Raw genomic sequence first — 15,647 nt, 5'->3', positions numbered from 1 at the left:
ATTTTATGAAATCTACATGCAGATCAGTACTTCCAATGAAAACGTAGCATTTGAAATGAGATTTGAATGGAGACATACAAAGAAACAATGTAAAATGGCTCCTTAATAACTGTGTAGATTGATTACATGTTGAAGTCATAGTATTTTGGATATATTGGGTTAAGTAAAATATGTTATCGAAATTAACTTGGCTAGTTTCTTTTTGCTTTTTCAACATGACTTCTAAAATGTAATTGGACAGAATATGAGGCATAAAACCAGGTAGAACCCCATGTGAGCTTGTGTCCCCATTCACTATTTCTGAGGCTCAGTTTCACCATCTAAAAACTGGGCACAGTAGCGCCTGCCTCCTGGGATCATTCAGAGCACTAAACAAGTCAATGTGTGCAGAATATTTCTCACTGAGCCTGGAGCATGATGGATACTCAACAGATGGTGGGCATGCTCAACCTCGTGCAGCCCTCACCACCACCACCACCACCACTGTGATCACTTCCCTGCTTCTAAAAGGAATTTCAGGAAAGGCATAACAAAGGACAGCAAATTATTCTAAAAGTAATCACGAGCCATTGAAGACAAAAATGAAAATAATACAGCAAAAATCCAAGCTAAGTACTGAAGGTAATTGAGTATTAAATTCTGATTTCTAGTTGCCAAGGCAAAGGGGAAATAAAAACTTGAATCATCTCATAATGTATACTCGACAGGCGAACTCAATAGACAAACAGATTCCTGATATTAACATCTGGAAGTGCCACCGTGGGAGTGGAACTGGAAGACGTCCTAAGGAGCCCGGCTGCTAGTCTTACCACCCTCGGGTCAATCTATGGCTTCAGAAACTGGAGAAGTTTCTCCAAATGCAGGTCGATGCCACCTTCTTACTTAAAACCTTGCAAGGACAGGAATGGGAATTGACTGCAGATGGGTAAAATGGATCTTAACTCAGATGATGGAAGTGTTCTGAAAGTGGTTCACGGTAATAGTCACACCACCCAGTAGGTTGACTGAAAACCACTGGGTTATACACTTAAAATGGGTGGGTTTTATGATACGTCATCTTTACCTTAATAACTTTGTATTTTTAAAAGAAAAGAAAAATACCTTCCACACTCTCAGGCTAAAACAACCAGATAGATGTGTTCCTCCAAGAGTGTCCATGTGGTGCTAGACTGCTCACTGTGTGAGCAGTCCACAGTGAGGAGACGCAGGGAAGGAGACAGAGGTGTTTAGAAACTGATGGAGTGATCTGGACCTCCTGTGGCTTTTTTTTAAAAATTGTGATTCATAAGCGTGTTGGCCCATAATGAGTTGGGAGAAGAGGGCCATGCCCCCTGGTGGTCTGAGCAGCACTGTGTAGAATAGAGAGTGCGTTCTGTCTCCTAAGCCCGGCATGCGTCCACCCAAGGCCCACCTGCCCTGCAGGCTGATCTCCTGTGTATCTCCTTTGCAATGTTCCTTGAAAGATCTTAGGGTCTGCAAACCCTGCCACAATCCCTCACTTACCTCTCCAACCCACTGCACTATCCCTGAGGGCTCAAGTGCTCCTCCCTCCCTTTTCCAATGTATTTTATTCATCCAAGACTCAGCCCAACTTAGAAGCCATCCTAAGTGCCTTTCCCACCATCAGCCCCTTCCCCAGGGATGATTTGTGACTAGTTAGCTCCGCTCTCTGAACTTCTATCCTTTCATTTACAAAATAGGGACAGTAATGTTATCTCCCTCTTCAGGTTGTGGCAGGCATTTTAAAAGGCTTCAAGGGGACACTCCTCCAGCACCCTGAGAAGCCATGTGCATCCTGCTGTTTACTGACACATCCGTCTCCTCCTCCAGACCTTTGGAGAGGCATGGGCTATGCTGGGTCACCTCAGCATCCTCAAGGCCTGAGCAGGAGGAGAAGCCCAGTAAACACAAGTTGAATGAGTGAGTGAAGAAGTCAAGTCATTCCCAGACCTAACCACTGTCAGAAGCAAGAGGTATACAGACGTATTATCATGACTTTAAAAACATCAAACCATGGTAAAATGCCATACCTGATAGAAATGTGGCCAGAAGGTGCTGATGGCGAGTTCTGCCTTCACCCAGCCCTCGGTGACGACCCCAGACACATTCCAGACAGGGTTCCCCTGGGGCCCGCCATTGACCTTCACGTAGACATTCAAGGCCCCTGGGCTGGACCGGTCACGGCTGGAGAAGTAGTAATGGAAATCGATACAGTGGGTATCATTCTCCTTCAAGGTCGGCAGGAGAAGGTGGGCTTTCTGGCCAGACGCCCTCCCAGAGCTATTCACCATCATGAAGGACCCTGGAGACCCACAAAGGGGTGGGAAGCGGAGACAAGGAGAGAGAAAGAAAATCCTTTTGAAAAATCAGTCACGCCCACACACGGTGGCCACAGGGTGGCTAGAGCTGAAGTCATTCCAGGAGGCAGAGTTAGGGCGACCCAAGAGCTGTATCTCCTCCGAACATGAGTACATTTGGAGCTAAAACTCCCTACTCACCACAGGGGGTTTGCTCCCCACCTTTTTTACTGGTGCATTATACATATTAAAGGGATTTGTTACATATTCGTGCATGCACAGAACGTAACAATATAATTTAACCAATATCATCCCCAGCACTTCCCTCTTCCTCCCTGACTCCCACACCGTTGTACCATTTCTCTAAGGATCTCCCTTTGATTAGTTTTATTTTTATTTGTTCTTTTTTAGTTATACATGACAGTAGAACCTATTTTGACATATTTCTACAAACAGGGAGTATATCTTATTCTAATTAGGATTCCAATCTTGTGGATGTACAGATGTGGAGATTCACTGGGGTGTATTTATATATGTACATAAGAAAGTCATGTCAAATTTGTTCCACTGTCTTTCCTATTCCTAGCCCTCTCCCTTCCCTATGAGGTTTAAGAATGAAGGGAATGGATAACATATAGGAAGCCTTTCTACAAAGTAGACAATCTATAAATATGTACAAGAGGAACATTACAGTGAGCAGCTCTTTGAAAGAAACACGGAATAAAAACCCAAGAAGTTAGTTAACTGGAACCTCTGCAGGTAAAATAAGAAAAAATGACCCCCTGTGAACTTGGGGAACCACTGTTCCAAGAGATTCCACCTGGAGTCTTGCGTTCAGTACAGGGACCCCCACATTAGAGTTCAGCACATAAAAGCAGGGCACATGCAAGCAAGCTATCAAGCCCCTGAAGAAATGGGAGAATCAAATGGATGATGTTCAGGAGGAATGGGAAAGTAAAACCCCTAAGCACTTAACAGAGTACCAGTGACAATATTAGGTGTTGTCTTCATATATATTTTCAATTTAATCTTCAGAGTGATGCTGGGAGATAGAAGACACTCATTTTCCTTAAAGATTGAATGACTTTCCTTGGGCCTCTTAGACACAAAGAGATCAGATTCTAACTTTAAAGTTCATGCTATTATTACTATTTGCACAAAACAGAAGTACTATTTCCAAACATTAAAGCAGGTACCATATAGAAAGAATTGGTCCTCTTTTTTTGAGTGGCTTAGACAAATGACATGGTTATTTCCAGAGCCCCTGAATCACTCCCCGGATCCAAGCCTTTTGCCTTTGGCTCTGCAGTTCCTCCCAGGAGAAGCAGAGAATGTGTCTCCACCTGTAGACACTGGCCTTCACCAGGTACTCAATTTGGTCAACAGGATGTTAATAGAAGGATTCAAGCAGAGGCTTACAATGTGCTTGACCTCTTGGACTACTGCCACCTTCCATGAGAAGAATGTGCCCCAGGTGTCTGCTGCCCTTCTCAGCTGGTGATCAAGAAAACACACACATGGAGAAGACCTGAACTCAACGGTGAAGAACCAAGTCACAGCTAGAAGCACAGTCACGTGTCCCACAAGCCCAGCCCAGCCCAGACAAGCCAACCCACAATCCATGCACAGACCCAGGAGCACAAGAATAAATGCTCATTGTCTTTTGCTCATTGTCCTCTTGGGTTGTTACCAGCATGACGGGCTACACCATGAGGAGGCACATCTTAGTTCAACAAGTGAAGGGCTTTCTAATGAGTGAAGCTAGCACAAATGGGATCCACTTTCCAGAGACAAGATGAGCCTCCGTCACCACAGGTGGCTGAACACATCCTGGACCACTGAGGCACTGTCTAAGGAAATTTCACAAGCAACGCAGAAGGCTGAGCAATGGGACTTAGAGTCTCGCGATTCTACAAAATAAACTGATCATAAAATATCTCATTTGATTCAAATGTATGATATGTCAAGATCATTGTATTGTCATGATCATTGTATTGTCATGTATTTTTAAAAATACAGTGGACAAGCTCAAGTGATTCTGCGATGAATGTTTGCTCCTAAAACTTCATCTTTGTTTTGAAATCTCTTCTTAACCATTGAAACCTTCATGCAGAATGAATCCTTAACCCCAGTCCAGGTGAGCTACTTCAATAGCAAAAAAGCACCTCATTCTTTCATCCTAATACTAGAAAGACCAACAACTACCTGTTCATTAGTTCTGAGAAATCTGTACCTTGTTGGGGTTCTAGAAGGTACCAAATGTTCTCCTCTGAGTTCTGAATTAATTTAGATGGACACAGGGGAGAAGACTGAGTTGGAAACCTCAATATTATTACTCACAAAGCTGCATTAAAGAAAGTGTCCTAGACTTGAGGCCAATCTAGGCTTCCTGTGTTTCTCCCCTCTGAACTAGTGTTCAGAGCAGCAGTAACTGATGCTGACCAGATTCCTAGGGCCAGAGCTGTCCCACGGGGATGTCTGCCTAAGCCAGCTAGGTGCGCACATACCAAAAAGAAGCCAACATGAAACAAGGTGACAAGGACAGAGAAACCTGAATTAACTGCTATCAAATTTTTACCATCTGGTCAAAGCGAAAATTCATGCACCTTTTGGGGTATTAGCCACCGGAAGTGCATCAAGTGTCTCCAAAAGAGTGAAGTGTCCTTATGGTTTGGTAATAACTTATGTGCCCTGTCACATGTCATCTAGGTTACCTAATTATCATAACCTCCCAGCAAGGCAGTAAAGGAGAAGCCACTGAAGGGGGGATTGAGGCTCAGAGACAAGCCTGCTGGTCTGAATCCCACAGGGGTCCTTGGAGTCGAGTGATGACACACAAGGCTCACCAAGGGTGGGTGACTGTTCCTGCCAGCGAGCAGCAGCATGTCTCCCAGTAGGGAAGGCGGCCTGAGAAGCCAGGTGTGCCTGTTCTCTCCAGTGTGGATCCCGTGGTTCTCACAGGCACACTTTAGCTCCCGTCTCCTGCCAATTCACACCAGCTGCAAATGCATCCTCAGCTTCTTACGATCCACAGCAGAGAGACCAGGGAAGGCTTTCCTTCCACCAGCTCATGTGTCCATTTCTTTACATCCCAGCCTCAGTAGCAAGACGGGCTCACTGAGGAGGTAGAGTTGGCCCCTCCCTATGAGGGTTCCCACACAGCCATCCCACTGAGTGTCAGCTAAGGGGCGTGAGTATGATGTGTGCCTCTTCCAGGCCTGGTCCATGAAAGCCTCCTGCCTCCCTCCCCCACACTGCATCCTTCATCTTCTTGTCTCTCGGAGATTGGCCTTTGGCTCAGCAGCCTCAGCATCACCTAGGGGCTTGTAAGAAATGAGAATCTCAGCCCTACCCCCAGCCTGTTAAAACTGAATTACATTTCATCAAAATCCCCAGGTGATCTGTATGCACATTAAAGTGTGAGAACCACTGGTCCTTCTTCTTTTTCCATCTCCAGATGAATGTTCAGGATTTCAGGAGCCAGAGGAGGGAGGCAAGAGCCACACTGAAAGAAGTCAGGTTCCCTGAAAGACAGTGACTGTACTACAGGCCATCTAACTATCAGGAACTCTCATCCAGACGTTAAGTAAAGAAGCCACTGAAATTTTGAAGTTGACTCTTTCTGCAGCTTGCATTATCATTATGATTTGGCACCGTGGTAGAGTCCTTGTTTCCTATGAGTCCCTTAATTTAAGGAGATAAGATGTGAAACAGATACAAAGCAAATCTGCAAGATGCTGAAAATGGGGACATCATTAAGAGCAGGAACCCTGGGTGGCAGCCTGGGAGGCATTCGAAATAGCAAGAGTGGCATGTGCTAAGGCTCCGAATCAGGAAGCTAAGTAAGCAGCCAGCAATGCGAGTGCAGTGTTTAGGGGAGGTGGGATGGGACTTCCGTGGCCTCTCCACCTGTAGCCAACCTTCCAGAGGTCTGGCCACACCCTCCAGAAGGCAAAAAGCCCTGTCTCCAAATTGAGCAGTCTGCCATTTCAGGGACTGCTCGGGAGCGAAAGCCCTTGTACAGCAGCAGCTCAGTGGGGCCCTCTTTGATCAACAGGTTGGCATAATTAATATCATCCCCGGGCTGTCAGTTTCCTGGAGATCAAAAATGAGCCGGTCATTACGCCAAGATCAGTCAAAAACAAGAAAGAGGAAGACTGTAAATACATTCTTTTCGCTTCGCCTTAAAAAAAAAAAAAATCCACTAACGTGATAAGGAACATAAAACAGCATTAGTTTCTTCATAGTTATTATACATAACACTGAAAACCATGGAATTAAACCAGGAAGTACTCTCTGGCTGGCCATAAATTCTGCATTTTTCCCCTCCGTGCATAATAACGTCCTGATAAGCGCCCTGTTACTGATGTGTGCGCGACACAGTTCCCCTTTTTGGAAGCAAAACGCTTCTCTGTAGCAGATGGTGGCTATTGTGTTTACACATGAGCACCTCAGGATTGCATTTCCTCACGTCAGCAGTAAAAAGAAAGTCCTAATTGAGTTTATAATGGCTTTGCACATTGTTCATTAAGATTACATGAGTGTGCTCAGGCGACTGGCAGCTGAGGGCCTGGAGCTCTGAGAATGCGGAGCCGTCGCTGCAGACAGGTGGCCCCGCCAGCTTCCAGCACCAGGACCTGCACGGATCGCGGTGGGCCCCAAATGCTGCCGAGAGCCAAGCAGCTGTGGTGGCACGGAGCAAGGGAGTCCTGGATCCTCAGTCAAGAACACTGGCTTTCAGTCCCAACTCTCAGTTGCGTGATTTTGAGCAATACAACTTCTTGAGCCTCAATGTCCTCAGGTGTGAAATGGGATCATGAAAGACACACACTGGAATTTTGGTTCATTTCAGTAAATATTAAATGAAAAACAGCAGTTGACTCAACAAATGTTTATTTTATAATAAGTGGTGAGCAGCAGATGACAATGGCCCAAAGCAGCTTACAACAGCTAGTATTTCCTGAGGTCTCTGCTTGCCAGGCATTGATGTGGTCTTTAGCCACTGAATTTGTGCTGATTTATTACAGCAGCAATAGGAAACTCATACACACTCCGAATATCCTATGCACTTCCACACTATTAAAATTTTGCTCAGGGGATGCCCTTCCTGAAACCTGAGTTCCTCAGCCCAAACTACTTAAGTGCCACTTATTCTGTGTGGGTGTCACTAATGCTCAGAGACCAGCTATTCCTTCAATACTGTCCCTATACCTCACAGTGCATACTTCCATTATTGCTATTTTAGACAAGGCCTAACTTAAAAGCCCATATGATGAAAATTAAGCTGTCTGGTGGCAAAAAGATAGAAAGGCAAGGGGCACAGAAGCATCAAAAGACATGACGAACTGTCAAGTAAGAAAATGTATGTGCAAAAGAACCACTTAGAGCAACCAGTACTACCATGAAAATGAATAATCATTAAGCCAATCAGAAACACAACAATAAACCAATGGCCATAGTAACAAACACATCATTCAACATTATCCATAATATCTGTGAAAGCAATCTAATTACCATGTATCCAAAAAAGGGAAAGAAATATGCTTCTTTTTTAATACACCAAAAAAGGGGGGAGGTGTTAATTACAGCTTAATGGATACATAATAACTATTTAAAATGAGGAAAATAGATCCTGAAATTTCAAAGGAGCTGAACATTGTGAACATTTTGTCAGTCAGTTTGTGTGAACGAATAATGAGTATTTCTATAATCATTCATTCAGACCAATAAGTTGGGGGTCTAAGCATTTCATATGCAAATTTGTTAAGGCAATTTTCCAAGAAACAGTTATCTGATAATCCACGTAGGTGTGGACAATGCAGGTTAAAAATGGGATGAAACTCGGGAACAGCACTGATGGAAGAGCGCAATGCAGAGCCAGCAGGGGCCCCTCTGCAGGTGAGCCTTTCTCCAGAAGCCAGAGACCCCACATCCTTCCCCCTTCCTGAGAAAAAGATGGAGGGGACAAAAGTGCGAAATAAAGAAAGAAAAGAGAGGGAAGAAGAAGGAGAAAACAAAAGAGGGTATTAGTTTTTTGTGACTGTGATCAGAGGACCTGACATAAGCACCTTGAAAAAGGGAAGATTTACTTTGGCCCCCAGTTTCCGAGGGTTAAGTCCATAGTTGGCCGACTCCATTGCTCTGGGCCTGAGAGTAAGGCAGAACATCATGGCGGAAGGGGAAGGGCTGGGTAGGGGAAAGCAGTCAGGTGATGGCACCTGGGAAGCAGAGATAAAGAGAAAGGAAGGGGCCAAGGACAAGATAGAGCTCCCTGGGGGCATACCCAGAGACCTGCTTCCTCCAGCTAAGCCCCACCAACCGTGGATTCCACCACCTCCCGGGGAGGTTTATCCACTGAAGAGTTCACACCCTATGATCCCATCACTTCCTAAAAGTCTCACCTGTGAACACTGCAACTCTGGGGGCAGGCCCCAACACAGGAGTCTTTGGTGGACACTTCATATCCAAACCATAACAGAAGAGTAATGGTAAAGAAGAGGAGGAGAGGAAGGAGAAGAAGAAAGGAGGAAAGGAGATGCAGGAGGCAGGAACAGGGGACATAGTGAGGCAGAAGAAATGAGGTACAGTGGACAGAAAGTACTCCGAGCCAGGAAGCACGAGAGAAGAGCGGGAAGATCAGTTCCAGAAGGACATGGAAACCGCTGACAGCCTTTTAACAACTTGCACACCTTCGCAGACAAGAGCAACGATGACCAAAAAGAATTCCATTCCACATTCTCTTTCTAATCCTTACCAAGATCTGGTGATGGAAGAGACCCAGCAACAATACTCTGACACTGACCAGACCTGCATTCTCCTCCTCTGTAGCTCCATAGATGGCCTCCTCCATATGGCAACATAACACCTCGACATCCCAGGAGGGAAAAACAGACCTCACAGGAGGAAAAGCCAAAGAAAGAACTCGGATCCCTCAACTGTGAGACAAAGCTTTCTTTGTCTGATTTTCTCTTTGTACTTCACAAATCCCTGGGCAAGGTCAAGACTGAACCTTCTCCTTCCCTCCCTGCCCCTCCAGTGAACCCATTTTAGCCACATGGTGCCTCTGTGAGCAAGAATTCCCTCTCTGTTTCTCTACCTGTAAAATAGGTGTGCAGATAGAATGGCTCAAGTTCCTTCGGAAGCCAAGTCCTTGTCCCAGAGCTGTGGAGCTGTGGCTGGGTGGGACAGACCTGAATGGAAGCTCAGACTCAAGGGTTAACTGACAGCATTAGCACTTTTCCAGGCCTCAATTAACATAAGTTTGGGCCAACAGTACTTTTCCAAATGCTGTTTAGCATACATTTGGACCAACATTATTGGTACTTTTCCAAAGCTTGATCAGCATAAGTTTGGACCAATAGCATTGAGCCAAGTCCTACGCAAACCCCTAGACTACCACCCTCAGATGGCATCCCCCTGTGGCACCCCCTGACCCCTACAGGCGTTCTGTTTCTGTTCTTAACACTTGAATAAATCCTACTCCTTTCCCTCTTGCCTTCCATTGTCTTGTGAATGTTATTCTTCAGATTTGCGAGACAAGAACCTGGGAAGGAATTGGCAGTGAGCTGCTAGAGTCTGCCCCAACACGGGGGACGTGGCCCCCACTTAGAGCTACTCAATGGCTGTGGAGGAGAATCGGCTTTGCCATCTGTGACTCCCGAAGAACCTGAAGCTGGTAGGTATCCCCTGCTGTGCAGCTGCTGGCACTAATGCAGGCATTCTGGGCTACAGAGGCCTGCAGCTTGCCAGCTCCACCCACCCACAGAAGCAGAGAAAGCAGTTTGGTCTCAAACTCCAGTTTCATTTTTAGCTGTAGAAGTCCACGTCTCCAAGACTTTACAGTCATATGTAGTCACTGTGTGGTAGGAAGGAGCGCTGGCTTGGATCTTCTACCTACCTCCTTCTACAGCAGGGGCGAGGAACGGAGACCTTTGTCCTGTGTTCTTCCTGAAGGAATACCACATCTTCTAGGTTCCCACAGAGGTCCCCCTCTCTCTATAACACACCTGCTCTTCATAGCAATAATGGCAAACACACGCTCCCAAGATTTACTTCTATTCATTCACTGAATCCAACATCAGCCCTACAAAATAGTCACTAGTATTATCCTCCTCTTCCCAATGAGAAACTGAGACACAGAGAGATGAAGTAACTTTCTCAAAGCCACACAGCTAGGAGCAGGACCCAGATTTCAACCCAGGAAGTTCCAAGTATCATTTAGCTCCTAGCCTCTATGCCACGAGTATTGGGTCGCAAGGAATGATCACAAATTGGCCTGGGGAGCTGGTGCAGGTTGGAAGAGGGGGCAGAGAGTGGGAGGAAAGAAGAAACATCAAATCTGTTGGCAAGGCCACTGCCATATTAAGAGCAGAGAGAACTATAGGGCTGCTGGGACACTGTCAGGCCCCAAATTGTTCCTGACATTCATTGGGCTGAGTCCTTTGCTTCTACAGCTCAAAATTGAAATGACACGGAACTAAAATATATATTTTTTTCAAATCTCCCAACTCTTCACACATCCGTTGGCATGATAATATTTTGATTAGTTACATTTATGCTCCAATTACACTCACAGAATGTTCAACTCTGTCTTATATATAGCCTGTTTGCCATGCTCCATAGAAAATACTGGATTATTACCTCGTATATTTGCAATGGGAAAAGACACAAATGGAAAGGGGGAGAAGGAGGCAAAAAAAAAAAAAAAACTCACACAAAACGAAGAGATGAGTAAGCCAGTTAAAATAGTGCTGTCTTGCCTTCGCATTACTAAATTGGGTCATTGCTATTATTTCTCCAGCTTTCAAATGCCAGGGCTCAGAGAGACGTACGCTGTCTCAGTCCACTTTTCTGCTCACCTGCTGCTTTTATCAGCCCCACAACAGCTGGGTCTGAAAGCAACCTGGTCACTGGTCATGGACCCAGAGAGTAGTGGCAAGGTCAAGGCTGTGGGGTTTGTGTTTCTGTGCACCCCCCCCCCACACACACACACACCCTTCTGGAAGAGGATCCATCTATTGCTCAAAGAGTCCCATAACCCTATCCAAGATGAAAAAATCAGTAAATAAGGCTGGGAGCTTCTCTGAGCTTTGCAGACCACCTGGCCTGGTGACACCAGGATGGGCTTCCCCCCAAGCATGTGGGACAGATTCCATGACACCATTTCCTTCTCCATCAGGAGACCACACTGAGGTGACTGCCCCACACTGTTTCATCCTGTGCCAGGTGGGCTGCTCAGCCCGTGGAGATCTGCTGAAGGTGGTCCGTACGGCATCTTCCCCCAAATCCTCAGGCCGTGGGCTTCCCTTCTCCCATCACTCTGTCCCTGAACCCCAAGTCTGCAAGTCCCTGCAGGCCCTCCCCAACACAGCACCCTGCATGCAGACCAATCCCTCCATCTGTTTCCTCATGCAATCCCCCAGAACCAAGCACTTTGTGCATTTAACATAATCCATCCTAACTTCCAAGGTCACCAGGACACCTACTGTGTGTCTGACACTATAGAAACACAGTCGTCAACACGGGAATCTTGTTGTCTTTGCAGAAATCACAGAAAAGTTCAACGCAATCACAAGAATGGTGAAGTTTTAAAATAAGCCAAAGGTAGCTAACTTAGACTTGTTTGGGGGGAAGTAGGTATAAAAAAAAAAGCTTGCTAGAGAAATAAACTCTATGCTGAGGCCTGAGGTTATGTAGGTGTCAGACAGATGAAGAGGCAAAAGAAAGAATGTTCTAGGCAGACAAAATATCCTGTTTCAAAGCCAAGAAGGCAATATCTATACTGTGGAAGAAGTAATTATAAACAGAGCAAGTGCTTTATAGCCTCCTCCCTAACCTCCCACCCCCAAGTTTTTAGATAAGGAACTTAAAACTCAGAAAGGTGCAGTGAGTTGTCCAAAGTCACACAGCCACAGATTTCGTGCCAACTTTCAAACTGAGATATGTCGAACTCCAAGGTCAGGGCTATTTTTTTTCTCTAAAGTAGTCATAAGACTGCAGCTGCATCAGAATCACCTGTAAGTCTTGTTTATGTTTGCTGGTTGCTGGGCCCCACCACCAATAGGTTTGGAGTACAAAAATTTGCACTTCTAGTAAGTTTCTAAGTAAAGTCAAGACAGCTGATCATGGGTTACATTTTGAGAACCATCTTCTGGACCAGTTGGTCTCTAATTGCCTGATCCTGACAGGCCAGGAGCCCAGAAACTTGGGCAGATCAACAAGGGGTACTGGCCCCCTTCCAGGACCACCACAATGCTCCCTGGCTTTAAGAGACCCCTTTTAGCCTGGGCCATGCCTTGCCCACCTCCCTCAGGGACAGGAGGCCTCTAGCCACAGGCCAGTAATCATGAAAGCTCTCTGCTGCCCCACCCCAGCAAGCCCCCTCCTCTGGTCTGAGCCTCTCTCTTCCATCATTGCTAATTACCAAGAATATCATTAGACACTTATTGACTCCCCCAATGTACTAGGGTCTGCATAGAAAATAGCACAATAATTATTCCTCCTCTTTTACTATCCTCTAAGGAGCTACAAGACTTTGACAGCTGTTATCCAATTAATCCTGACAGCTTATTTTTTTAATCTAAAGGTATTTTTTCCATGTAAGATGGGAAACACTTTTTTTTTCCTTTGAGTAAGAGAGGCCAAATAGCTTGGCCAACATCACGGGGGTCATTTCTTTCCTCTTTCGTCCTGCAGGAAGCACAGAACAATGTAGGATAAGAGCATGGCTTCCCGATTCGGAGGGCCAGATCAAATCCCAGCTCTGTCACTTAACCTCTCTGAGCCTTGGTTTCTTCATCTGTAAAATGGAGGTAAAGAAGGTAAAAGAAGTAACTGCCTCATAGGTTGTTATGAAGATTAAAGGTGCTTTTATATCTTACATGCTGAGAATATTGCCAAACATATAGGAAGATCTGTGTAAATGTTAGGTGTCATGATCACTGGCAACAGGATCAGAGCCTCTGAGTCCTAGTGTGGATTTCTTAAGTAAGACAGCTGATCATATAAATCAGTATGGTAAGGCAGGTCCACGCAGGTAGTGGCCCGGGGAGGCACCAGGAAGACGTGGGACATTTTCCCCCAGTTGACCCCAAGGAACACCTCTCTGCAGTGGTTCTCCAAGTGGGTCCTGAACCAGCTGCTGCAGCATCTCCTGGGAATTTGCTCTAAAACAGCCCTCAGGCCCCAACCTAGACTGCCCGAAAGGACACTCTGGGCAGGGGCCAGCCCTCTGGGTGTAACAAGGCCTCCAGGCGAGGCTCATGAATGCTCAAGTTTGAGAGCCATGTTTTTGGAAACAGGTTGCCGGATTCTTAGTCTATCTGCGAACATCAGCGTAACCTAGGGGCTCAAGCCAGCTCCTGTCCACTGCTGTTCCTGTGTCCTGTGAAGGGACACGCTGCAACACGGGCCCAAAGCCTGTGTTCTTGACCCCTACACTCCACTGCCTCTTGAAACTGCCTACCCACCCACACTTCCAGGAAGGACTCCGTTCACCAGCCCCAAGGTCCAGCTGGGAGCTGGGAGTTCATGGCTGAGGAGGGACCAGGCTGCCCTGGAGTGTCAGAAGCAGGGAGAGAAGAACAGGGGGAGAAAGGACAACCAGAAATGGAGTCTCCCAGTCCTCCTTGAGACCTTGAAGCCACCAGGATGTCTCCATGGCTGTCACTGGAGGGTCCTGGCATCAAGTCCCTGAACCCCCGGACATCCTTCAGAAGTCCCCCCTGAAATTCTCACTCTCCCCCCGCCCACCCCATCCTTCCTTCCTCATCCTGCCCCCAGACTCCCCACAGCAGAGCTGTGTTCCTGTTTCAGTTTTTCTTCTCCCATAGCTCATCCCCAGCCCCTTCCTTGTCCCCTTTTCTAGTCCCCCCCTTGACCACAATGCAGGCACCACGGTCCCCAGCGACCCTCCCTCTTGCTGCTGTCCACCACCTTCCAGCCCAGTAGACCACACTGCAGACCACCAAGGACAGCCACCCGTGGGCTGCACCCCAGCTCCATGGTGCAGCCTGGAGCCCCACAAGATGAACCAGTGTCGCAGAGGCAGCTCTAACACGCCGCACTGGCCAGTGATTCACGTCCCAGCCCCGCACCCACAAACTGTCACAAACTGACTGGTGGCAAATAGCAACTGACCACCCCCCCAGTCCTGGAAGCCAGAAACCTGAGATCGACATGTCACCAGGGTCCGTTCCTTCTGAGGGCTGCAGGGGAATGTGCTGTATGCCTGTCCCTAGCTTCTGGTGGGGGGCTGACGATCTTGGTGTCCCTCAGCCTGCAGGCACAGGGCCCCATCCCTAGATCCCTGCTCTCAGATCTGCATGGCGTTCTCCCTGGGTGCTTCCCCTTTGTATAAGGACCCCAGTGATTCTGGCTCAGGGCCATACCCTCCCTCCCCCAGGGGGGCCTAGGAGAACTGTGAATGAGGCATGGAGGGGGCATGGTGTGATATTGTTTTAAATTAAAAAGTGCTACAGAGAGGGGAAAACAGAAAGGTTGAAGGTGGAGGCCATCACCCAGCACAGAGAGATGACCACACCCGTGTCCTGAAGCAGGTCTCATTTCCTGTTAGTGCTTTCTCAGGACTAGTGCCATTTCATGGTGCTTGTGGCCAAAGTTAGTAAACGTTTCCTGAGGAAGAGGCTTATGATGGTGACAGTTTATCGAGGCCATGTTTGCACTGAAGCTACTGTACCCAATGCGCCTGGGGCAGGAGCTGGCCCCCGTGCCGTGAGGCTGCCGGCCGCGGATGTTCTGCTGTCCTATAGCAAGTGGACACTGCATGCCTGGTATCACACTCCAGGCACTGTTGCAGGCTCTGGGAATACAGCTGGGAACAAAGCAGGCCATCTCCTCGGGAGCTTTGGAACAAGTTGAATAGGACGCCCCTAGATGCTGCCTGGGGAGGCCCACTGGCCTTTTTATCCTATGATTTCCCCATTTCCAGTTCTTGATTGTAGCTCCTCTGTCAGTGCTCTGAAGTATTTCTGAAATGATGGTTTCCCCAGGCAGGATCTGTGAATGGTATATTTCCTGAGCCCCTGCATTTCCCATCCTACTACATGGCTTACAGATGGTGTGGCTCTGACTCAATTTCTTGAGTCTCAACCTGTTCCCTTCTAAGTCCCACGGACCAGTGCGTCTCCTGCTCTGCCCATCCAGCCAGAAGACCAGGCTTGTCCCTGGTCTGTCAGAGCCTCTCAGGTGGACAGGCACATCTCACACCCTCATTCCTAATGCACTGAAGATTCTCTGATCGTGCGGGTTTGGATTTGGGGACACAGCACGGCAATTAAGATGCAGGCTCTGGAGCCAGACTCCCACCACCAAACCCCAGCTCTGTCCTCT

The 15,647-nt window shown here is 47.1% G+C and overlaps 1 protein-coding gene across 9 annotated transcripts in view; it reads right to left on the bottom strand.

The window, feature by feature from the left end:
• The window catches only part of PTPRT (protein tyrosine phosphatase receptor type T), a gene marked incomplete at both ends in the record, with an annotated part of 1,075,443 nt that overhangs the window by 725,151 nt on the left and 334,645 nt on the right, over positions 1 to 15,647 (bottom strand). For all 9 annotated transcript variants that reach the window (XM_081292389.1, XM_081292384.1, XM_081292383.1 and 6 more), the window contains one exon: positions 2,031 to 2,302. In XM_081292389.1, the coding sequence (XP_081148515.1) occupies positions 2,031 to 2,302 (272 nt within the window). The remainder of the gene's footprint in view (positions 1 to 2,030; positions 2,303 to 15,647) is intronic.

This window comes from Spermophilus citellus (genome assembly GCF_964194105.1).
Source record: "Spermophilus citellus genome assembly, chromosome: 4".
Classification (NCBI taxonomy): Eukaryota; Metazoa; Chordata; class Mammalia; order Rodentia; family Sciuridae; genus Spermophilus; species Spermophilus citellus.
Note: the sequence above shows the minus strand (reverse complement) of the source record. Positions and strands in the feature narration are given on the sequence as shown.